This window comes from Folsomia candida, unplaced genomic scaffold, assembly GCF_002217175.1.
Source record: "Folsomia candida strain VU population unplaced genomic scaffold, ASM221717v1 Fcan01_Sc003, whole genome shotgun sequence".
In the NCBI taxonomy this organism is placed as follows: domain Eukaryota; kingdom Metazoa; phylum Arthropoda; class Collembola; order Entomobryomorpha; family Isotomidae; genus Folsomia; species Folsomia candida.
The window spans coordinates 9,361,370-9,385,472 of NW_019091195.1; the positions used below are offsets into that span (position 1 = coordinate 9,361,370).

General features: G+C 36.7%; 7 protein-coding genes across 14 annotated transcripts; 2 read left to right on the plus strand and 5 right to left on the minus strand.

Moving 5' to 3' along the window:
* Window positions 1-15: 15 nt before the first annotated feature.
* On the plus strand, window positions 16-3,199 carry LOC110847522 (EF-hand calcium-binding domain-containing protein 1). 3 transcript variants are annotated; one of them, XM_035850557.1, is made up of 10 exons: window positions 16-1,450; window positions 1,514-1,730; window positions 1,808-1,907; window positions 1,976-2,031; window positions 2,101-2,127; window positions 2,207-2,395; window positions 2,476-2,520; window positions 2,583-2,664; window positions 2,727-2,783; window positions 2,860-3,199. In XM_035850557.1, the coding sequence occupies exons 2-10, from the start codon at window positions 1,647-1,649 to the stop codon at window positions 3,039-3,041; spliced, it is 822 nt and encodes a 273-aa protein (XP_035706450.1). In that variant the 5' UTR covers window positions 16-1,450; window positions 1,514-1,646; the 3' UTR covers window positions 3,042-3,199. The 3 variants fall into 3 exon arrangements, with proteins under 3 accessions (XP_035706450.1, XP_021950163.1, XP_035706451.1); XM_022094471.2 differs by having other exon boundaries at window positions 16-1,730; XM_035850558.1 differs by lacking the exon at window positions 2,583-2,664 and having other exon boundaries at window positions 16-1,730.
* On the minus strand, window positions 3,186-8,261 carry LOC110847521 (mannosyl-oligosaccharide 1,2-alpha-mannosidase IA). Its single transcript, XM_022094470.2, has 12 exons — window positions 8,106-8,261; window positions 6,173-6,390; window positions 6,058-6,089; window positions 5,717-5,900; window positions 5,494-5,640; window positions 4,993-5,080; window positions 4,401-4,544; window positions 4,123-4,314; window positions 4,019-4,051; window positions 3,804-3,929; window positions 3,583-3,732; window positions 3,186-3,506 (listed from the first exon to the last, which is right to left on the minus strand). Exons 2-12 carry the CDS (start codon window positions 6,347-6,349, stop codon window positions 3,265-3,267), a joined length of 1,515 nt encoding a protein of 504 aa, XP_021950162.1. The 5' UTR covers window positions 6,350-6,390; window positions 8,106-8,261; the 3' UTR covers window positions 3,186-3,264.
* Window positions 8,262-8,792: 531 nt separating this feature from the next.
* LOC110847353 lies at window positions 8,793-10,548 on the minus strand. 2 transcript variants are annotated; one of them, XR_002547635.2, is made up of 5 exons: window positions 10,397-10,548; window positions 10,139-10,252; window positions 9,543-9,608; window positions 9,328-9,472; window positions 8,793-9,251 (listed from the first exon to the last, which is right to left on the minus strand). XR_002547635.2 is itself a non-coding variant. In XM_022094284.2 (5 exons), exons 2-5 carry the CDS (start codon window positions 10,193-10,195, stop codon window positions 8,943-8,945), a joined length of 558 nt encoding a protein of 185 aa, XP_021949976.1. In that variant the 5' UTR covers window positions 10,196-10,252; window positions 10,397-10,538; the 3' UTR covers window positions 8,793-8,942. The 2 variants fall into 2 exon arrangements, 1 of the variants encoding a protein (XP_021949976.1); XM_022094284.2 differs by having other exon boundaries at window positions 9,328-9,453; window positions 10,397-10,538.
* A 234-nt stretch (window positions 10,549-10,782) lies between these two features.
* On the plus strand, window positions 10,783-13,295 carry LOC110846105 (cytochrome b5-related protein). Its single transcript, XM_022092737.2, has 6 exons — window positions 10,783-11,584; window positions 11,650-11,942; window positions 12,044-12,319; window positions 12,398-12,634; window positions 12,690-12,823; window positions 12,906-13,295. The coding sequence occupies exons 1-6, from the start codon at window positions 11,425-11,427 to the stop codon at window positions 13,183-13,185; spliced, it is 1,380 nt and encodes a 459-aa protein (XP_021948429.1). The 5' UTR covers window positions 10,783-11,424; the 3' UTR covers window positions 13,186-13,295.
* Window positions 13,155-17,811, minus strand: LOC118434988 (centrosomal protein of 131 kDa-like). The gene is made up of 10 exons (XM_035849885.1): window positions 17,648-17,811; window positions 17,357-17,548; window positions 16,344-17,253; window positions 15,666-16,272; window positions 15,421-15,588; window positions 15,195-15,341; window positions 14,796-15,090; window positions 14,629-14,696; window positions 13,961-14,560; window positions 13,155-13,851 (listed from the first exon to the last, which is right to left on the minus strand). Exons 1-10 carry the CDS (start codon window positions 17,666-17,668, stop codon window positions 13,293-13,295), a joined length of 3,567 nt encoding a protein of 1,188 aa, XP_035705778.1. The 5' UTR covers window positions 17,669-17,811; the 3' UTR covers window positions 13,155-13,292.
* Window positions 17,812-18,001: 190 nt separating this feature from the next.
* On the minus strand, window positions 18,002-19,682 carry LOC110846497 (actin). Its single transcript, XM_022093276.2, has 6 exons — window positions 19,524-19,682; window positions 19,229-19,465; window positions 19,011-19,149; window positions 18,895-18,942; window positions 18,514-18,833; window positions 18,002-18,395 (listed from the first exon to the last, which is right to left on the minus strand). Exons 1-6 carry the CDS (start codon window positions 19,650-19,652, stop codon window positions 18,150-18,152), a joined length of 1,119 nt encoding a protein of 372 aa, XP_021948968.1. The 5' UTR covers window positions 19,653-19,682; the 3' UTR covers window positions 18,002-18,149.
* LOC110846496 lies at window positions 19,667-24,102 on the minus strand. 5 transcript variants are annotated; one of them, XM_022093271.2, is made up of 14 exons: window positions 23,965-24,102; window positions 22,878-23,094; window positions 22,550-22,811; window positions 22,410-22,465; window positions 22,190-22,342; window positions 21,899-22,109; window positions 21,532-21,783; window positions 21,325-21,455; window positions 21,165-21,230; window positions 20,870-21,085; window positions 20,753-20,780; window positions 20,344-20,684; window positions 20,105-20,256; window positions 19,667-20,005 (listed from the first exon to the last, which is right to left on the minus strand). In XM_022093271.2, exons 1-14 carry the CDS (start codon window positions 24,072-24,074, stop codon window positions 19,999-20,001), a joined length of 2,202 nt encoding a protein of 733 aa, XP_021948963.1. In that variant the 5' UTR covers window positions 24,075-24,102; the 3' UTR covers window positions 19,667-19,998. The 5 variants fall into 5 exon arrangements, with proteins under 5 accessions (XP_021948963.1, XP_021948964.1, XP_021948962.1 ...); XM_022093272.2 differs by having other exon boundaries at window positions 19,966-20,005; window positions 20,109-20,256; window positions 22,190-22,333; window positions 23,965-24,101; XM_022093270.2 differs by having other exon boundaries at window positions 19,966-20,005; window positions 20,109-20,256; window positions 23,965-24,100.
* Window position 24,103: the final 1 nt, after the last annotated feature.

The following is a 24,103-nucleotide window of genomic DNA, read 5'->3' on the forward strand; positions in this document are numbered from 1 at the left end:
TTTTTTTCTTCGCAACGATAAGTTCTTTATCCACGTAAATATTCGAGGGAGGAAAATATTCCACAACAGTCACACGACGGTTTCCTCAGTTTGTTACACATTCATGGCGGAGGAATGAATTGGAGCAAATTGACATACAGCAGGAACTTAACTTAATGCTCTGTCAGTCAAGTGATTTGCCTGCAATATTTATTCACAAGCAGAAGTCGCAGAGTGGGTGTAATGAGCTATGCGACTGAATAACTTTTGTCAACTGCCCACCCTTTGGGCATTCACCGTTTATGCTGAGAACACGTCCAACAATTTCCTGCAGATCCAGTCCACTAATTAGTACAGTCCTTCCCATTATTTATGCAACGGCTACACCTATGAATACTGCCATTTAAAGACAGCAAAACCATGACGGGAATGTTTCCTACGTAGGTATGCAGATTCATCAGGGCATAACATCATCATTTTGAGAGAGGGCATTCTGCCATGTGTCCTGTTTCCGATGAGTTTTCTTACATACGCATGCATACCACTAAAATACGTAGGCATCTAATTGTTGTTTTTTGCATAATAAAGCCTTGATATTGGAACAATTACATAATTCCCGCATGTATATATATATATATGTACAACACTTCAATAAGTGCGATATTTCAGATATAATAAGTATGGATGTCTATATCCTATCGTCATATACATACATATATATTTGTGTAGTATGTATGTGTGCACTGATGACAACACGGTTGACGGTGCCTTTAGTTTCGTAAAAACTGCGGGGGTAAAAAAATCCAACACACTTGGTTGACAGACCGGTCCCAGCATTCCATTATTCCATCGTCTGAATTTCATAGATCGTTGAATTTTGGCAATGGGATTCGTGTCTCAAATTCATGAATATGACGACGAAATGCTTCATAGCAATGCTTTAATTTCTTCTAGTATGAATATTGCATGAATATGACTGTGGCACTATCCAAAATTAGACATGCACGGGTAGGTGCAAGTATTATGTTTAGAAAAATAGTTTTATTTTCAGTACCATAAGTTTTAAATTTTATAATTCGACAAACAAATTCAACTATATTTTCATTGTAAAGAATAAGTTTAACGATTCAAAGAGTAAATTCAATGTTAGGAGCGTTTTCAGAATCCAGAGGAATAAATTAAATTCTGTGCATGCACTGTACAAAATCTTATAAGAGCTAAGGTGACCTCGGAACACTGTCCGAAAGGTTTTCCAACACTAACATCGGGTTTTCTAAGTGACTATTTTGAAGTATTCTATTACGAATTTATGTCGTGTAAAATAAAATAGTACACAATTCATGGTGAAAGTGGCATCATTTTATTTTTGCATGCAATCTGTACTGGACCAATACCGATTGAATTCCCTAGTATTGTAGTGCAATGCCAATGTTCCTAAGATACCAAAAGTCAAGCAATCGTGTAGTAAAAGGTAACTTTTATCATGCCACTGAATTTGACTACTGAATCCAGCAATATCATTTCCGATCTATAGTCATCCCCACTCCATGGATCAACAAGAAACCCCACGATACATTTGAATTACTCATCGGCATTGAATTAGTCAAATTATCTACATTAAATTAAAAGTCAGACTGAAATTGTTTTTTACGCAAAATAAACTAATCATGAGCGAACGAATTGGCAAACAGAAAAACACACTTGAAGTTGCTCAAAAGTTGTCAACAAAGACGAGATTCTCCACCGACGAGGTTATCATCATTTGACAAATTATATTTCGTACATTTTATTAGGAACTGCATAATGAAATGCATTTTATGAAATTCAGTGTCGGTCATTACTTACTATTCATCAACGTATTGCTGCTCTCGGAAAAGTGGATCGATTGCGATTTCGAGAAGTTTTACACACTGCATTTGATATCACGGGTAAGAATGAGCATGCATATGTACATTGTGTAAATTATAATCATATAATCTTAATCCTTTACGTGTAGATGACGTGATGTTGGACAGAGTTTATCGGGTGTTTGACAAAGATAACGACGGAATTGTAAGTCAAAGTATATTTTGAAAATTTCAAAAATGAACAAATCTTACAAAATTTTTTAATTGGAAATAGATCAGTGACCATGAGTGGGTTGAGGGGGTATATTTTTATTATTTTATGTTATCATTATATTATAATTTCTTACTTCATATATTTTTTATCTTACATATTTCGTAAGGTGTCCTTGCTTTGTCGTGGCACACCAGACCAACTTATAGACTTTTGCTACATGGTTTATGATATCAACGGAGATAAATCATTGGCACGAGAAGAGTTATCTCACTGTCTGAAGGGGGGTTTAGTCCCATATGCGGGTGTCATGAACGGAGATGAAATTGAGGAAGCTATGCGCGAAATTGTTGAGATTGTAATTTACCGATCTTGTAAATATCATATAGAAATCTTCAGAATTAATAATTACTTTTTACTTGCACACAAAAATCGTAGGGCATGAAGAAGTTAGATCGGGACAAGGATGGCCAAATCACTCAGGTAAGATGACCAATTTGCAGATTTTTTCACTAATGCAATGTAATATTCAATGAATCTCCCAGCCTGATTTCACAAACGCCTGCTACTATGATCCCCTTCTGCTTCAATCTATTGGACCTTGTCTTCCTCCAGCAAGATCATTGGGTAGACAGAGAGTTTTACGACAAATTTAATCTCTATTTTAAATTTCCTCTTATTCATTGTAGCTGCATTTATGGCAATCTTTACTGAAAATTACCGCTCATATTCAACAGAGTGGAATGGTGAGGACGTTAGCTTTCACTCGAGGTTACTGGAATTATTCTAGTAGAATAGCAAGTAAAATATTTATTTTCTTAGATGAATGGAAAGAACAACAACGAAGAGTTGAACTTGGTGAGAATCCACTGCAAATTGATCGGACGTTTTCAAAGGACAAAACGAGTACGAGCAGTGTATTGGTGGTCGGACGCTCTGGAGCAAAATCAAAACCTCAAAAAAGCAAAGGAAGGAAAAAATCGATGTCAAAAAATTATAAGTAATGAAAAGCTTCCTAATTTACGACTTCTACTTCCAAATCAAGAGTGACGATCATTCATGACGAAATATGCACAAAATATGCACTACAAATTATTGTACATAATATGGAACGCAATGTTAATGACGGCAAAATGAATACATGTTTGTGCGTTTTAAATAGAAACCCTAACTGTACAGATTTATTGTACACAATGCATGAATTTTGTTACAGTTTATATATTGTCATTAATACATTGGATTCGTGGCCTTGACGGGGAGAGGGTGACATTCCGTATTCATCACCCACTCATCCAACGAGATGAGGTCATTCGTACTAAATATTAAGTACAAGTACTTCAAAGTCTCGGCTAAAAAGAAAGTCTGTTGCACGTCATCCTGAACTGGGCTCAGTGAGTTGGTGTTCCGAAGACCACTGTATCCTCGCCCTGGACCTGCCTTTGAGTAGCGTTCGATAGCTTGTGCAGCATCTACACGATTTATTTGCATGCTAGTTATGTATATGTAAGAGCCAAGTCATTTATTAATGAATAACGAATTGCATACCCCACGCCCAATCACGATATTTCGAATCTCCAGTAATCCTGTACATGACGAAGTAAGATTCGATTACTTCTGGTCTCAATATGTATCCTCGTTCACCATCACTTCCAGCTTCAGCTTCCAAGTTATCTGTGAATCTAAATATCTCTGGCCCTGAAATTTAGTTCACAATTTCAGAATTAATGATTAATAATCAGAATACCATAAAAACTTGAAACATTTACCAATATGCGTGTTTGTACGAATATAACTCTCGTGACAAGTGTTGGTAAAGTTTCGGCCAATTTCAGCATCACGATCTGCATTTGCATTGTTGGGATCGACGTGAGCTCCCAACGCAAACATTCCACCTTTAATACATATATTTTTAATTTGTAATTTCTAGTTGTCACAATTTATTTAAATACATGGATGACATTACATGAATACATAAACCTACCAGCAAAGCAGGCTAAATGACCTACCACCGGATCTACAGAAAAGAAATTTAATTGATTTTACATACGGAAATAACACCGCAAACTTCTTTGTGTTGGTTTGAACCTGCAAATCCTGCCCGTGATTCCGCAATATACAATAAGTGGTTTTGTCGAGAAACTCTGACAAGATCATTGTTAACAAAGGCATCCATTGCTTCGTCATACATCGTTCTGGCCTCTTGGTCATTAAGTTGGATTGCTGCTTTCAAAAGATACTCGTAGTAAGAATCGCCTAGAGCCCCGATTGACACGTGATCTACAAACAATAATATTTATAAATTTAACCATATAGTAAGACACTAGGTAATAGTGACTTATGTAAATATGTATGCATATTTGTACCATCAGTCCATCTGCCTTGGTTGACATCCAAGTGGTTGGGATAAAGTCCATTTGGTTTTTCAATCTCTTTCAAAAACTTGCGAATAGCTTGAACTTTTTCAGCGTAAATAGGATTTCCAGTAATTTCCGACAGGTACATAAACTCTAATGTAAATAGATTTAGATTCAGGTTTAGTTTATAAATTGATTTTTTGGTGCACATAATAAAGAGAAATGGCATGCTATCTATCATTTAATCACAGAGGAAAAATTGTGGATTTATTAACTTCAAAAAACCTTAAATAAATCCCCCTTCTTAAAGGTCCCATTCACCTAACCGGCCTCCAGATTGGGTGAGAAATCAATTACATATGTAACAACACAAAATCGAGGTAAACTGGATGAACTATGACATAATTAATTAAAAAAGTGGATAGAGCGACCCACTATTGTAGCAATTGGCGATTTTGGCGACTAGTTAGTATAATTAATATTTGAAAAAGTGGGTTCATGATCTCCTACTCCGGAACCCTCCCCCGTTTGGGGTGGCATCCCAGGCGACATAGTATTGATAAATAAATAAATTCACTTTCATACATGCCCACGGATTTACCTAAATGTAATGTCCCGAACTCGGCTAGCACAGCATTTGCATTCGTTCCCGTCTCCCCAGTCAAAACGTTGACACTACCGAAAGGAATCTGCAACATTATGCACACACATTTTACATTTTTTGATGGAACCTAGAATATATAAGTCGTCTTTTTGCGAATTATGAATAATAATAAACCAACTAATTGTAAGATCACAATTTATGTACCCCCTAAAGTAGATAGACCCGAGACACCATTGTTTACGCCCAGTGCTGAATTACATAATGTCTCTCATCTACAGTATTGTTTCTCAAGAGTAAAAATTGGGTAATTCGATGGTTTCAACTTTAAACCATGGAATAATTACCCAATCGAATTTCCATTGAATAACCCAACTTGAGGCTCTCAAGTTACTCATGTTTAAATATTTGTGTGACATCACATATATGAATGTATGAATACTGAAGAAATATCCTCCAACATTGATGAAAATAATGCCTATAAATAATTTTAAATTTTACCCCGGTTGTCGAATTAAAGGCAGGCAGCAGTTTGTTTGTAATTTCTACAGCGCGATCCCTGTAGATTGTATCTTGGGTAATGGCGTAAGCAGCAAGAAATCCGCCCACAAAACGTATATTTGTTTCAAAAACTGAAACTGTGGCATTCTGAAAAAAACAGTAAATTCACAAACTAAACATACTCCACCAATGCTGACCTTTGGAATATTGGTTATGCCGTTACCACTTCAAAATCCAGCTCATTTGCGACATAGCCCCTGGCCATTTCATACTCTTGCATCAACTCCATGATATAAAGAGTGTCGAGTGAGTCTACAATTGTCGCCCCTATTTTCGAAGGACCGAATATGCCCCCCGTCTGGCCCGTTTGGCTGACTGGTTTTAATTCATTGTCCCCCCACGCCCACCTAATTTGTTCAAATTAACAAATTAGTTCATGATTTGAGATGACATTTTAATATAATAACATATTTGTTATGACGCATAAGTAGCATGCATAAGCTATTCAATGTCGAAATAATTAAAGCGTTATTTGTGACAACATTAATTAGCCAATTCGACTACCTGACATAATCATCCCAAGCATCTTTCATCATCTGGAAAAAAATTTCTAAGTTTCATTACGAAAATGATACTATCAACTTCTGCATATGTAACTATTAGTAAATATGTACGATACCTGCTTGACGAAATTCCTGCGAGCTTGAATCACTGGATCTGGGTCTTCCCCACCTTGGTTTGCGAGGGGCTTGTAGGCCAATTTCAATTTAGAAATTTCATTACGATCCAACGGGACGGCCCAGGATGTAGCAACGAGAGCAAACACGAATCCCACAACAATTGATAATTTCGTCATCTTGAGGATTGTCTTCAATTATATCAGATTCTCCTGTGCTCCTGCATTACACATGAGTAAGTTCTCATTAAACGCTGCGTGGTTGTCACAAAATGATACGCTTTTTAATTCAAGTTCGATTGCTGCGCATGTTCATAGACCTCATTGACATCCAACAAACCCTATTCCACACGCAGAAAAGATTCCATTATGATAATTTAGTGCATTACAAAAACAAGTCAATGGAAAAATTGTCTACTACTTTGAGGACTCGAATGATTGGTATGCTGATCACAATCAACAAACAAATAATCATAATTTGTGATACATGCATTAAGTGCATACGATGTGGACTGACTTGAAAAGACTGTGCCTGTTCCACAATCTAAGATTCTGTAGGATGGAAAAGTTCACAAACTGCTTATGGAATACAACCAATCAATATAGAAAACAATAATTTTTACAATAATCAGGTTATTCACGTCTCAATGCTCCCCCGACTGACTGATTTATATAAGCAGTACGTACATACGTACATACACACTGATTTACCTCCGAGATGATGATACTTTGGCTTAATATAACGAGTGTCTTTATTGTCAACCACTACGATTCCACTCGGTTTATCAATTGCAAAACCATTATGGTATTCTCGTAGTTTAGTAGTTAACAGCTTAGCAATTTAAATATGTCATGATTAAATATCTACAAAAATTCAATAATAACGAACAAGTAAAACTGTGATACTGGGAGGATTGCTACGTATGTTGTGTACATACTTTTATGAACTTATTAGTATCTGTAAAACCACTGCTCACGAAACGACCAACTCTATGAGACGACTGGAAAAGGACATCAATTGTTCATTTTCATGCATGATCTTGTAGACCACGAGCATTTTATATTATTATTTGTGCATGCTTTTGTGATCCTCGGCCACTTTTCCACTACCCCGAGCCCATTTCTCACAATATTTAAATCGGCAAAGGGAATGTTTCCAGTTCATGGTCTCGGAGCCAGAAGGAGAGTTATGAAAGGATAAAAAAAACGAGGAAATGCTTTGACCATCCTCCGTGTGCATTATACACGTTCAACAATGCGTGGACCCCAGATCAACCTCCTCCCCAGGTGAGATCCACCAAAGAACAACAAATATCAGGACACAGCCAAGTTTGTGAATTGACAATAGATTTGTAGAATAACACGAGGAGTAGGACTGAAGGCAAGGCGCAGGGCTAATCTGATTTTCTCATTCTTCTCAGGCCATAAATAATTTTGACTGTAACGGGTTACATGTTCCCTAACTGGAAGTTAACCACAGGAGATCAGTCATTTCTCCAAAGTCTCCTGTGACTTTGCCGTCCAACTATGTACGCTCATGTACTTGTGTACATGCATATACACACATAGCTAGCCTTGCATTGTGTACTGAAACCGGATGGGTCAACCAGACTCTCGTCATCTTCATGTTAATAAAAGTATATGTGGAAAAGGACTACGGCGTATAAGAAACACATACAAAAAATACAATGCATTCGAATAGATGACAAACTTTTACTCTTTTCCATCCAGCCCACAGCCACCTGTCAAACCACATTTCCAGTCAAATGCAACAAACCAAAAGCCGTCTTTGTCCCACCGGTTAAATATTTACAGAGTTGTTCTAGACCATAAACTCGTAAAATGCAACTTATTCAGGCTCCTATGCATACAAGGCCCACTAAACTAATCCTAAGCCTATTTAACTTATGGATCTTTACTTATTCGAATTTAATACCTTTTTCACCTGGATCCAAAACTTCCTTCACTGCCACCCGATGACAAAGGAATGGTTTAACATCCAAATTCGAAAATGTACGTGTGTGGTATCCTTCGATAATCAGACGTTATTTTCAGATTTTTTTTATCATGCCACACAGTTGACAATGTAATCACTCAAACTAAAGTTTATCAATCTGGTCATCGCTAACTAAAGAGCATCCACTCGTTGTGCTCAATGTGATTAATCATTGTCGCATCGGATTATGTACTTGTTATTGTCGTATCTAATCATTATGAAAATGAGAGCCCCATGGAATTAAATTAAATATTAAGGGCACGCCCGCACCAAGTGATGACAATGTGCTAATGTGCAAGGTAAAATGTTATTGCCAATTAAATGCTCAAAGTTAAAATCGTGAGCCCAACCTTTTATTAATTGATGAAGAGAGGGTTTGATAACGTGATAATCCTTTTCCAGCCTTCAATTGAGTGCTACCTTGCCTGTTCACAAGATATGCATATGCAGATTTATGCAAATACTCAAATATGCAACTCTATTTTCTGCCAGATTTTACTTACAATATGATGCCGAGATTGACTTTGCATTGTCTTATCGACATGCTCATATGGCCAACATGCTCATACGGATTGAATATTCAATATGCTTGCTTGTAACAGTATGCAAATAAATAAAGTCCATTCGTAATTGTTGAACTCAACCATAGCTTATTCACTAGAATTTTAAGCGTTATAAATTATAGAAAACAAGTATTTTTACAAAGTTTTGTACAATCACTCATTTGCGAATTAGTTTTTAACTAAACGTTGAAATGTGAAAGTACGGCGTGGGGTGCTAAGGATCGTGGTAAAGGTGTTCGTCCTCACACTCTTGAATGCTCTGCAGGGGGAGAGAGGTCCGAGTTCTGACGTTGCCTAATTTTCGACCTCGCTCCGACGTCCTCGCCCCTTGTCTGCTGCCCTCCTTTTTGGGGCCTCCCATGAATAAAGTGCTCCGAAATGCGGGGTGTTCGTCATAGCGGGAGGACATTTTCAAGTTTTGAGATGAATTCACCCTCCTCTCGTTATATATTTGATTTGAAGACTTCTGAGGCGTTGCAGCATTAGCACTCTCCAAGCAAGCCAATTTTGCCTTCTTTAGAGCCTGCACACATATAAAAATGTTGAATTTATTTTTAAAAGTATATTATCCTATCAGTAAATGATTGAAAATTACTTACGCAAATGTCTCTTCTGTTAGTTTCAGTCTTCAATTGGTCTGTAGCTGGAAATGTTGGGATCTCGCCGTGAAAAACATGCTGTCCAATGCACCCTCCGTTTTTAACGGTACGGCACATTTTGAGGACCTATTGGAACACATGAAACCTACTAAGACTTTGACATTGTTCTTAAGCCCGGCTTCATGCCATATGACAAAGATATTACTGCAACTCACTTGGACTGCCTTGTTCTGAATTACGTTTTTCTTTTGTTTCTCCATCTTTTTTGACATCTCATCGGTCTGTATTATGCAATAAAGAAAATTAGTACCAATAAAATAGCTTTACATAGTCCGAACCAGGATTTAGTAGGAAACGTATTTATCAGTCCTTTTCTATAAAATCTTCCGGTTATGCATACATATCTATGTATGCCACTTTAAAATAAGTGAATATTTTCCACTAAATTGAGTCAATTTTTCCTATTATTTGGCAGCAATTTATAGAAGTATTCACTACACATTACTTTATTACTCAGAGTTTATCCCTCTATTGAGACCATTCGTCCTTCTAAGACTATTATCCTGCACCAAACCCTCCACCGAGACCACTAATATCACCCCCACAGGTTCTAAACGTTTTTGATTCTGCTCATCTTTGAACTCGGTCGTTGCATTCTCCAGATACATGTTTCTACCAAGTTTACTCGCAATCACTAATGATATCTGTGGCTATCGAAATACAGAGGGACAGACGGAAAGATTGCATGAGCCCTGGTTCGGAGTAAGACACATCTAATGCATTATAATTTTACGGGTAGCTTTGTATATACCTGGTGTGGGAGGTACTGCTGATTTGAGCGTTTGAATAATTTCTTGCGGAACAGCATTTTGATTTTTTAAATAGTTTAAAAATCTTGTCAGCTGTGTATGTATTTCTGCTAATTCTGAAACAGAGATGAAAATGAACTGAATAAAGCAGGTCAAATCTCTTGGCTATATAGACGAATATTATGCAAATTACAAGAGCTTGTGATTACGTGCCTCATTAGGGTTTAACACGACATGAGGGGAAAAATGTAGCAACTTACGTTGAGCTTTCCGAATATTTTTGTAAGCGTTGAAGTTCAAGGAATGATAAAAACAAACTCATTAAAAACAAATTCATTAATAATGACTTTGTAATAAACGGGTTGCTTCCTTCATGGCCTTTTTATAATCTACGCAACGTTCACAAATATGCATACGTTCGTAATCTCAATTTGGAAGAACATATTCTAAAATCAGTGATATGATAAACTGTTGCCTTGATCTCAGCCCAGAATCTCACGAGTTAGAAGCTTAATGAAATAAGAGATCTTTGTCATTGGAAATTTTCCATTTTCCTAAATTGTCAGGAATAAGGTCTTCCTAATGAGGTATTCATACAGATACATACATATGTATCGCATTGAACTAATCTGTATTGTTCCAGTGGTTTAATGGTGTCATTAACGTAGTCTATTTTTAAACTTTAATAGTCTTGCTTTGCTTATGCTATTTAAAAGTGTACAATTAGAAAAAAAGATTTAAATATTCATCCAGATCTATTCTACATGTCTGTTGGCCATTTGTGAGTAGGTTTGGTCCACACATTATTAACGGTGTTGTTCTAAAAATGAAACAACAGGCTAAAAATAAAGCACATTTAAATAATCTTTGCAGCATTTTGTCGTATTGCATATTTGCATTGATAATTATTTACACAGAAATGCGTCTTGTACATAATGCTAATATGGGGTTTTATTTACTTGTCCAAAGCATTTGACATAAAATCGCTATTTATCTCGTTTGTCGCTTTAACTTTGCTTATAGCAAAAAGATAACGAATGTACAGATATTCTGTCATCTTCACTGGATGTAATCTAATAATAATCAATAAATGAACTCGTATTTATAACGTTATGAGCAATTACAGATGAACTTTGTGTACACCACATTTTTTAATGTATACTTCACACAGCACAACCACTTGAAATATAATAGCTTTACCATGTTTCTTTCTTTATATTGACATTTTTTGGAGAGTGCAAAGTGCAACTAAAGGCCTGGGTTAATAAAACTCGTAAATATCATAAAAATGTCGCCAAATCTACAAAATAATCATAATTCACAAAGCAGACATAGGGGTACAGATTTGAGTAACGGAAACGTCAAAGGTTTCCAATCCAGTTTTCCAGGAGTCATTTACTCTGGACCAAGAGGAGAACCGTTTCCAAATATTTTTGATTGGCTACAAGGTATAAACTAGTAATTTATAATTTTATGTAATATTTAAGTGGCAAACAAATCTTTACTACTCAAGCAAAACGAAATGGCGATAATATTGGCAGCCTTTGGAGAGTGCACGACAATCTATATGACCTTGAGGCTTTTGTTGATAAGCACCCTGGGGGAAGAGACTGGATCAAATTTACAAAAGGAACTGACATTACGGAAGCATTTGAATCTTCTCACATTGTGGGTTTCAAAAATGTGGAGAAAATACTTGAAAAATATTATGTGGCAGCTGCCAGTGAACCAAGAAATTCTCCCTTCTCATTTAAAAAAGATGGTTTCTATAAAACGCTCAAGACTAAAGTTGAACCAATTCTTAAAGTGCGTATTAAATTTACTTAAAGTAACGTTTAGAGCTTGGGTAATATGGCCATCTTTCAGAAATAAAATTTTGAATAACTGCAGTTTATGTACGTATTTAGACAGTTGGCACCGACTCTTCCCATTTAGCACTACAAATCGAGGACGGTTTGGCAATGACTTATCTAATTCTCGCATTATTCTCTGTATGGATTGACTCCGTGGTGCTGCAAGTGATTGCTGGGTTGGTCTTGGGAATGTGCATTGTTGGTGCGCATAACTTTTTTCATAAAAGAGACAATTTTCGAATGTACTACATGGATCTCAGTCCACTTTCTTCCTTTGAATGGAGACTTAGCCACGCGTTAAGCCATCATATGTACCCCAACACAGTTTTGGTAATGCGTAATACTATGTGTACAAAAAAATATGAATCCTTTATAGATATGCAATTAGTTTAACCGATTTTATTATAGGATTTTGAAATCATGCTGAGCGAACCATTAGTTGAATTCCTACCAAGTAGGCCAAAGAATTTTGTTCAAAAGTATATTGCTGTATTCTACGTGGAAGCGATCTATTTGCTGTATGGCTTAAGTCAAATAATTGTTCGGGCCCTGTCCATTATTCAAGGGAAGCAACGATTGAGACCGGAGAACTTGCTGATATTTCTTGAACTATCCATTTTCATGACAATCGCTCCATCGCACAAGGTAATTACAATTCATCATCATATATCCTATTTGCATTCAATATGTGTAATTGTAGTCGGGAATCATTGCATGGATTATTATTTTTATGATGAGTTCATTTTGGTTCATTGTTGTCTCAAACAATTCTGCTCATCATCACCCAGACGCTTTTCATGATGGTGATGAACCTCGTATTGATCCAGATTTTGGGTATGCCACCGTAATTAGTAATTAATTGGTACTATTATAAATTATAATTAGTGTGCAATGCTAACAATTGGGTTCCACACAGTTTATGTCAACTCGATGCCACCAAAGGAAAATCAGACTGGTTTCATAAACCACTTTTCTCCGTGCTGACTACGTTTGGCGAACATCCACTACATCACCTCTTCCCAACAATATGTCACTCAAAGTTGAGCCACCTCAAACCAGCGTTGGAAGAGACTTTGAAACAATTTTCTGAAGAGTTTCCTCAACTGACGCAACTTGAATTGTTTATTGGAACTCACAAACAGATTGGAAGAACGACTCGTAACCGTCACAAGGCTGCACAGCAACGAGGACACTGAGATTTATTAAATCTTTCCAAATAAGATGTGTATTTATAAATATGTACCCGTGTTTCAAAACATGAAACACATTTATCCGTGTCATAAATAATAATGATAAAGTCGTTTTATTTCCGCTTATTTGCTCCCACAGCGGACTTGGTCATGTTATCCACAAGACTTCTTCTCTGTTCTTCAAGCAATCCTTCTAAATGCTGAATCTGGAAATTTAATTTTTCCACCTGTTTCTGCAAACCGTGAATCGTTTCATCTTTACGTTCAATTGTTTGTTGTACCCTGTCCCCGATTTTGTCAAGCTCTGCATCTTTATCCTGACATAGTTTTTCCGTTTCTAAACACTTTTGTTCAAGCTCTAATTTGTGTTTTGATTGGATTTCAACTAAATTACTTCTCATCCCTTTGATTTCATTTTCCAAACATTCAATTTGAGATGAGAATTCTCTTCTTATTACAGATGTTAAATTGGTCCTTTCTTCGAGCATTTTCATATTTATATCCTGTAGCTCTGCGTTTTGTTTTTCTTTCAAGGACAATGCTGCCCGAAGACTGTACACTTGTTCTTCAGCCAGTAAAAGTTGAGATTTTGCTTGATTAAATTTAGATTTTAGATCCTTTTCTGACTGGTCCATTTCTTGTATGTCAAGGGTAAATTTTTCCTGCATTCTCCTGAAAAAATAGGAATGTGTTGAGGAATAAAAAAATGGAATTGTTATGCACGTATTTAGAAATCTTATTTAAATAAAAATGATTGAGTAAAGAGAACGGAATAATTTACTTGAATCGAATGTCTGAGCTGGCTTCTTCTTCGTTTCTGACTTTCTCAAACTCATCCTTCAACCTATTTTCTCTCTGTTTCAGCTCATTTTCCATTTTAATCTTCAAGTCGGCAATCACATCGTTCTCCTTTTGCTTCACTTCAATCTCAAATTGTTTAGTTAGCTTGCTGATCAAGGTTTTGGTTTCGGCTTCGTGAATATCTTTCATGCTCTTAATTTCACTGGTATGTCTTCTCTCTAGGTTTGCAATTTTAGACTCGTATTCCTCTTTCAAGTTGTCCAGTTCCACTTCTCCTTTTATTTGGGCCTTCCTGATATTTTCTTGCATATTTTCCTTAAATTTCATTTCGTCCTTGGCTGTTCGCTCTCGCTCTTCTTGCAGTTCATTCAAAAGCTTGCGTTTAATAAGTTCAAAGCCTTGTTCCTGCTCTTTAAATCCCATCTCGAAACGGCACGTGAGCTGCTCTTTCTCTCTGGAGACAATTTCATCCGCTTCTTTCGCCAGTTTTTCTCGCACGTCTTGTATTTGCATTTGTAGCTTTCTTTGATACCTTTCTTCCGTCTCACGCAGTTCATCAGAATGCCAGGCCCTCACTTCGCTGAAATATGTTTTGCATATTACATTGTGTGTAAAGTTATGATGGTGCGTGCTACCGTAGTTCGTTACCTCATTTCTTGTTGATGCCGTTGAATTATTCGCTGAACCTCAGGTTCGAGTCCGATCAAAGTCTTTTCCTAGCATAATATTTAACACAATTTGAATGTGCTGGTGTTGTAATACGTGACTACAAAAATATATACATGCGCCCATATATAGTTGGAATTTGGACATACTCTGATTTCTTGAGTTTTGCTCCCCATCCACTGTTGCTTTTTAACGCTTTCTGCCGTGATTTGAGCTTTTCTTACACGCTTTATCTCATCTAAATGTTTTTGCTGCAAATTTTTAATCTGTTCCTTGTACTTTTCTTCAGTTTCGTCAAAGTTTTTCATAAGCTTATCACAACGTTCTTGTAAAATGCGTTTTTCAGCAACCATTTCATTTATTAGGGCCTCGTTTCTTGCAAAAGCGGCATCAAATTCTTCCTTCTGTAGCCGAAGTCTTTTCTTTAAATCTCGTTCAGAATTTCTGCAGTACAAAAACGTATGTAGTACATATGATTAAATCCTGTTTATAAGTTAGAGTTGTATGATGTTTAAATTAAATCTACACACAGACAAAATTATATTCACCTTAAATTGCGCATATTTAATTCACGCTGGTGAATTAGTGTTTCTTCCAGAATTTGAATACGTTGTTGGGACTCTTCAAACTTTCTTTCGAGAATTATGTGTTCTTTGGCCAACTCAACACTTCCCTTCGTAATCAAAGAATCGATCCTAAATCAATAGAGTTGCTTATCAAGCAATTCCTTGTGAACCATACGCAATGACCAAATACTTATATTGTAAATAATACTTTTGTAGGAATGACAAGTTACTTCCAGGTTCGTTACTGAATGCTCGTGACTTTTTCGTATTGCTGTCTCCCGTCTGACCTGTCGTGTTGCTGTTGGAATTGGTGGAAAGTCCGAGCAATGTCTCTCTGTCCGCTTTCTCCGCTTGATCGAGAAAGGAGAATATTTTCCTAATGCAGAGAAAACACGTTCAACTTGAAGTTATAGATAGATAAATCAATTTTGCTATACTTTGAGTTATCCGTACTTGGTTTTTTCATTGCTGCTTTCCATCTTTGCGTAATCCTGAATCGAAGCTCCGGGCTCTGAGTTATGATTATTGGCTTCTCCCTGATGCGAATATTGTGTCATGACCAATAATGGCACATCACCACTGTCAAGAATATTAGATATCCGAGATTGAGAATAATGAGGATATTGTACGTCTTGGGAGGAGTCAGTTTTGAGACTTTGTTGGCTCTCAATAGGAGGTTGGGAAGGCTGAGTAGGTTGGAACTGTGGGAATTTACTGCTATCAACGCGTAGGGGCTTTTGATCGGTATTGTGACCGCATTTGACACTGGACGCTTGGGACGAAGGCCGAGTTCCAAAGTTGGGTGAAAGAGCAGAGTTGTTTAGTGGAGGTTGAACCTTTGGATATTGATATTGAATAAGAGAGTCCCAATTACCCGAACCTTGGATGGTTTCTAATCTATCGGGAATGGAACTGGCTTTCACGAGCAATTCTTTTAGTTCCCGTTGTTCTTCTTGTTCAATCATTTTAATTGTGAGAGCGATCCTGCCATGAATGTCCTCGTTGCTCACAGACCGTACGAAGGAGGCAGAAGCAGGGCGGCTAATCGAGGTCCCTCCTCCTGTGATTATTAGAATTAATAAAATAAATTATGAAATTTAAGGTGTATATTTAGTAGTTCTTGGTGTCTACCGTCTGGGCTAAGGTCAAATAATCTGTGTCCCATAAGTGGTGGTGAACTACTAAAGTTAGTACTTCTTGCACTATCCATCATGACAATGGAAGGACACGTAACGTCATCTAATCCTTCAACACTCTGAATAGTAGAGTTTGCCAAAGTACGAAATTGTTCGAGGTCTTTATTTTGCAAAGTTTCTTCCTCATTTTTATTTGGGGAGTAGGAAAAGTTGAGTGAAACCGGAAATTGTTTAGTACGAGCAGAGTTGATGTCTGCAAAATAGCGAGTAACGTCTGATATCAAGTCGTCAGTTTGGGCAATTATAAGTTCATCTTCTGAAGTCAAATTGTCCAACTGGGGAGTGGTTTTAATTGAGGCGATTGGTCGTCTGTCCAAGCGTCCCGACTTTTTTTGGTCTGGAACATGATGACTCGTATTCATAGGAGTAGGAGCCACAATGCTTTCACTATTTTCAATGCTGTCATTCTGTGATATTACTCTAATCGGTTCACTTATTTTATCGTCTCCTTCGATGGGAAGAATAGTTTTGCCATTAGTACTATGCAAAGGTTCTGCAAAATGAACTCGGGGACTTTTGACGGCTTGTTGAATAGGAGGAGTCCCTTGATATGGTTCGTCAAATGAACGACCAATATTTTTGTATTTCTGATAAGCGAAAGGTATATCTTCATCTCCTTCACCACCACCAGTTGCAACAGAGTCGTTAAAGTCAAAGTTCTTGGAGAAAGAAAAAGGGCGTCGTTTTTTGGGGCCTCCTTGTCCAACATTATTTCCAGTACTTTGACTTTGTTGTACTTTTCTTCCATCATAGGCCACGCTATTAGTACGCTGAATTTTTTGGGCAGAAATCTGCATTTGATTTATTGGAAATAACTGTAGGCTTGCTGCATGACCATCTTTTCCCTAAGTACAAATATATACGTAGCATTTACAGAATAAATAAATATACAGCAGCATAGATAAATATATGTTGTATGTATGTATCTGTTAATATCGTAATACATACAATTTGCTTCGAAATTCCTGTAGATTCAACACTTTTGCTCCTTGTCAATCTGCTATTTGTCTTTGTAGTGTTTTTCGAATTATAACTTTCTACAGCAGAATTTGCCCGATATGGACCGACTTTAAATGGTCTCTTTTTTGTTCTACCGTCATCGTTCCCCTTTTCTGATCCGAGTGATTTACTATTTTTGGACTGTGAACAAATTATTAATATTATTGTTATTAAGGAATTCAAATTATATCCTGACAATATTTTATCATTTTTAACAACACAAATCGTATCCAAACTTACCATCTTTCCATTTTGTCTCATACTAGGCTATATTTGGAAGTAAAGCGTTCCAAAAATTTGTATGCACTTTCACCACAAGAATTATTGAAATAGTATTAAGTTAAAACCTAAATTCGGCCATTCACTTCATGATAAAAATGTATAAGTGGACTCGAGTGTGTAGTTTGTAATAATGTAAATATGGTGAAAAAAGGCCCCCTCTGACCAACTCTGAAACTCTTCTGAGCACTCCACTCACTCAGCGTCAACAGTATCCTGGTTACGCCTCTCGACAAACAAAAGCCCAGCTTCTTCATATACATAATTTACTCTACTCTTTTTATTGCAATAAATCTTTTTATTTACTCTACTATATCGGTTTATTTTGTAGTATCTCATTTTATTGATCAATCTAAACAGTCAATGTATGTACATAAATATACATGTAAACATGGGGCCACATGAGAAATCGATTGGAATTAATAGAGATTGCATAAATATCAAATCAGCTATTCTTGCCATGTCACCTATGCAAAATAGACGCCCCTGAATCTTCATACTCTGATTTTGTGATCCATTTTTCCTGAAAAGTTGGCAAAGATGCGAGGATTGAGCCTCCAACCCATACGGAATATTTCCTTTCCGGTGGTGCAATTACTTTCACTTTGATGGGGTCTTGGGACAATTTCGTCATTTCGATTTCAAGCCGATCAGGCAAACCTTGATACATTGTTGATCCTCCGCTCAAAACCACGTTCCCAAAAAGTTCCTAAAATAATAAATGGTAAAGGCAAATCAAATGTATTAAATATAAACAACTTTGCCAGTTGTAGTTGAATTTCATTACGATTTATAAGAATGTTAACTTTCTCTCGATTGTTCTTTACCTTGCGAACATCCAAAGCGCATTTCATAATCGAATTGTATGTTGTTTCTGCCAGTCCAGGCATTTCGAGACCAAGCATGGATGGCTGAAATAATGCTTCTGGACATTGGAACCTCTCCTCTCCCAGGGTCACAACTTGACCGTCAGGAAGTTCATACGATTTTGCAACTGTTTTGGTTTTACAATTGCTCAACTCTTGCTCATAGTCGTGTGCTACGTAACACATTTTTTCCTTCATTGAACGCACAACTTCTTTCTCTGCACTTGAAATAAATTGGTAGTCCTTTTCCAGCAACAGTTTTATCAAATACTCGGTCAGGTCTACAGTGAAAAATTGACTATATAAGAGGTCATTTGTTTCCTTCAAACTTTATTTTTTTACCTCTCCCAGCAAGGTTTAATCTGCTTATCCCGTGCGAAATCACGTATCCTGAATGCAATACATAGTACTTAAGTATTAGCACTTTGTTGATTATAATGGCATGCATTGATGATAACCTTCATAAACAGGCGCAGTGTGAGACACACCATCTCCTGAATCTAAAACCAGGCCCGTAGTTCTTCCGGAAGCGTATAACGTTAGAATAGCTTGTACTGCAACATGGAGGGCAGGGACTCGGAACGTTTCAAACATGATCTGTGCAATGAATGGGAATTAAGTTAGGATTTTTTTTGGGGGGGAGAAGCAGGAAGAATGCTGTGTAAATATTGACCACCTCTGCCATTTTCTCTCGATTAGCCTTTGGGTTTAATGGGGCTTCTGTCAACAATACTGGATGTTCATTAGGAGATATTCTTAATTCGTTTTGAAAACAATGGTCCCAGATTTTCTCCATGTCCAACCAGTTGTTGATTATGCCATGTTCTATGGGATATTTTAAAGCAAGTATTCCACGCTTTATTTGGGCTATTTCACCAACATAGCAGTCGATGGTTGATGCTCTCATCGACCTCTGTAAATGCATCATCAGTTAATTGTTATAAATGAAACTATATTGAAAAATGTGCAACCTTGTGACGGGGTCGGCCAACAATTGACGAAAAAATGGAAATAGGAGCTAGATCGCCACTAAATCCAGCCTTACACATCCCAGAACCATTATCTATCACGGCAGGAATTTTCCACTCTGATTTATTCATTTTTTATTAGTATAGAGAGAACAAATTTACGCAATACAACAAAACAAGATTTCTTCAGTTATAAAAATACAAACAATTTTGTAACAATTTTTGAAAACAATTTCAACTTGCTTATAGATACTAATACAAGCATTAGTACCAGTATGTAATATACGATAAAACAGCCGATATTCAATTACGCTCAACACACAATCCAATCGATCTAATCATATGGCTTATCAATATAATTGTCTTCTATCTGAATACTAATAATTGAGTAAATAATTGGATCTATCTCTGGACACCGGCATTTTGAGTGGAGAGGAAAACTAACTCTGTATCAAATATCCAATATAATCCAACTTAGTTATATGCTAAAAAACAAAAAAAAAACACAATGTCAGTATCCCAAATTTTTTAATGTTTTAGATTTCAGAGAGTTTTTTAAAGAATCGCTAAGGATAAAGTCTTACAAACCATTCGTAGGTCCTAGAACTGCATGTATAGCCTCAAAATTGTCAGTGAATTTCAAAATTGTAAGAAAATTTTGAAAATTCTTTTCATCTTTTGTAGCAATGATTTCAAGCACTTCTACAGAACGGATGTACTCAGAAGAAATATTTTTCTAAACGATTAAAAAAAATAGGAATGAAAAAATGTCATTCTCCTTTATGCTTGTATCGTAACATTTATAGTGATTTTATGTAATTACCAATCTCATCTGATCATTGTATGTGATTACTCCAAAGTGATGTAGAAGGACAAGTATATCTCTAGTATTTCGCAGTCGCTCAGCAAGAAAGTTTATATTGTGCTCTAGCAATTTGTCCAATTGTTCCTCTTCATTGGCGGAAACCTTATTTTGAGAGCAAGTAGTACCATTGATCAAAGGTTTCGTAAAAATCTTCACTTTAACGTCTTTCGATTTCAGTGCAAGCAGTAAATTTGGTGGTTCTATAGCATCTTTCGATAAAATCGGACTATATCCCGAATGGTTTGCAGTGGGAAGTGCTTGACAAGTCGAAGCTTGAGAGACGATTGGTGCCTGGGAATCTAAATCGACATGTACACGACAAATAAAACTTTGCAAATTTACTGCATGAAGTAATATAACAACTAACCTCCAGATTGTTGCAAAACCGGTAAAATCTATAGTGTAAAAATGAGATCACACTTTATCATTACTCGTATCCGAAAAGCAGTTTAACTACAAACAATATTATTGATTATGATTATACCTCCGGCAAACCCGAATTAGTTCGCCGACTCAAATTGTAAACAAAGTCCATGTTTGTCCGAGCGGCAAGTAATTTGACGACCTGGTTGCCGAACATCTTCCAATCATCCAAGCTTGTGGTATTCGGGTGAACATATTCTCGTAGTTGACACAACCAATTCAGATTTTCTTCATTGAAAAACGCCTCTACAGAAATTTGTGCCAGACGAGTCACAATCTATGTTTACAAACAATAGAACAACAATATAAATAATGTATGTAACGTAAATTCCTAAAATATTGTTAACAAAACTTACCATAGACCAGTGACATCCAATTTCTGGATGATCATCAATAAATTTCGTGGCAAGCATTTCAAGTATCTGAAAATATTATCATTATTTTACGCGTCAAATAAAATTATCCAACTCTAATTAAACTGCATGCACGCAACACCAAAAAAATCATAATAAATACCTTAAATTTGTCTGCAATCCCAGTCTTTATCATTTGACGAATAATACTGCCAACAGCCCTGAATAACCGAACATCCGATTTTTGTACGACCCACGTGATCATATCGTACACAAACAGTTCCGCTGAATTATCTAATAAAAAATAATAATTACAACGTCATTTGAAATCACTTTGATTTCGAAATGGAATAAAATATGTTAAAAATACCTGACAGCAAGACACTTTTTATTTTCATGGCTGTGTTGTCCCAATCTGATGTGTCAACATATTCGCCAACAATGTAAGCTACGTGTTGCGAATAGTTGAATTTTGATTTGATTTCGCTCATTGTGGAATCAACCTCCAATGACATGACGTCCGTATCTAAAATTTCAGTTGCGGGGTGTATATTTGTTTCGTCGTCAAAGTAAGGTTGGTCCTGCTGCATTTCTTCGAAATCCGAGACAGTTTTACTGTCACCTAAAAATCAGGAGCAATAGTACTTCAATGCAATTCAACTGGTTTTGTTGTTGAATTTTTGTAATTCATTAGAACATCACAACAAATATAAAATCGCTGCAATTATTAAACTTACCAACTAAATTTCGAACCTTGTCGTATGATGTCGCAGGAACGGGAGACATCATATCATACACGTTGTCAACACAATTTGGCGCCGGACATGCATCTACCATATCATCTTGATCGTCTGTGTAACCATTGAAGTCGGGTTCTTGTAACGTCAACGTTGCTTTATTTTCTGATTGCAGGGAAGAAACTTGGACCTTGAATTGTGCTGATGTTTTCTGCAATTTTAATAACATATATCTCAAATCTTGAACCAAAAATGAATAGATAGCCGCTGCAAAAAAGAAAGAAGTATCACCATATCAGGCGGATGATGGCTAAAGCTGCTACTGGTTGGGCTACTATCTCCGGCCGCCTCTTTCATTTTACGGTGAAACTCGAGTCTGACAGAGTCAGACGATACGGACTTTGTAGGAACTTGTCTTTCCACGCGCTTAAGATTCTGTTCATGCTATTTATTAAATTATGGTATCAGAATTTCTGGTCTAAACATTTTTTTTCAAGACACATATCTTTACCTTGATTTTGCATCCATCCGTTACCATCTTCATTATATTTTCACCATCGATGACTCCTATACATGGTAAATTTATAGACTTATGTAACTTTTAAGTTTTCGAAAAAAATCAAACAGTAGTAAATAGAAAATTCAACGTACTTGCAGTCGGAACATCCAGAGGGTCCATCATATTTTCCAATTGAAAATCGAAGTATGGGCCTCGTTGTTTTTGGTAACGTAACCTCACCTCGATGGGTGAAAGTTTATGCAAATAGCACACTCTAGCATCTTTCATAATTTTCGGATTTGTTTCCAAGTTTGGGCAGCGAACAGGGCCCTCGTCCAGTACAGCTTGGTCAATGAGACGCATATTTGATTTGTATTTATAATCTCTCGAAGTTGGCAAGTATTGGGACTGCGTCTATTTCGGAACAAATAATGTTACTCAAGCTTGCAATTTGTAAATACAATGTTTAAATAAACTTACTCGTTGTGGGAATTGTTGTACAGCGGTTTGTAGTGGTGTCACAAAATACGTTGCAACCGGATAGGTGGGAAATTGTGCGTGGAATTCTTGGATTGGTACAGCAGTCGGTAAATTTGGAAAGGAGCCGAAACTGCTGAAACCTTGATTTGGACCTATAAACTGTGGGTGTGGCTGTGTATACCAGTAGGGTTCGACGTTCCTGTAGTTGGGTCCCCCGCTAAAAAGATTAAATAGAAATTACCCTTTATGCATTTCTACACATTGGAATTATATAGTTTAGATTTTACTCATGTCACAAGTATCGTAACATTTAATAAATAAACCACCTAGCACTACACTTTACTTTAACTAGCAGACAAGTTGACAATTGTAGTGTTAACCAAAACACCCATGACTTACTTTCCGATCGTCCGCCAGTAGGTGATCATGATGGTCCCACCCCAAACAAGGTCAACCCTTTCAGTTTTACGCAAATGTAATGTCACGAGGAACGGAAGTTAACAACGAGACAACCAAGTGCTCAAGATAGCGAGACTAACATCTGACTCTTTCTATCACGACATTATTATGACGACAATAACTCGCAGTCTGGTCGTTCAACTTTGGAATGCAATGAATTAATCAACTACAGGAGTTTCGAATGACCGTTTTGTAACATGACTTGACTGTTTTTGCTTAGTTAATGAAAAATGAGTACAGAAATAAAAATTTGTTACTACATAAATAGTAATTATTTACTTACTATCGAATTTCTTCCAATTAGGAGCAGACTTTCGTTTATATTTTAATCCACCCACCCAACACAGTATGACAAATTTGAATGATATAAAATTCTATGATGACGAAAGTAGCACGGACAAATTCAATAAAAGAACAACTGCCAAGCGAAAAAAAAATCACCACTGGACTCTTTTTTCAAGCTACGATCAAGTACGATCTAATTACAGAGCAAGTTGATAGATGGGACACGCAAGCAAGCAACAGTGGCAGAACCGGAAAGTTGGAGAGTTACAAGTGTCTCAAACTTGTCAAACCGTCTCAAATTCCCAGAAATTAACAAAATCGGGCTTAGAAAATAATTGCTTACATTTGCACTGGAAAAGTTGGTTCGTGTCCATCCGTCTCCAAGCAGTCAGAACACTGCTTATGGTCCTTAAGTACACTCCAAGAGTACTGGGTTAATTTCAGGCTGTGCATCACGCTGACAATTTTTCTCAATCTTTTCA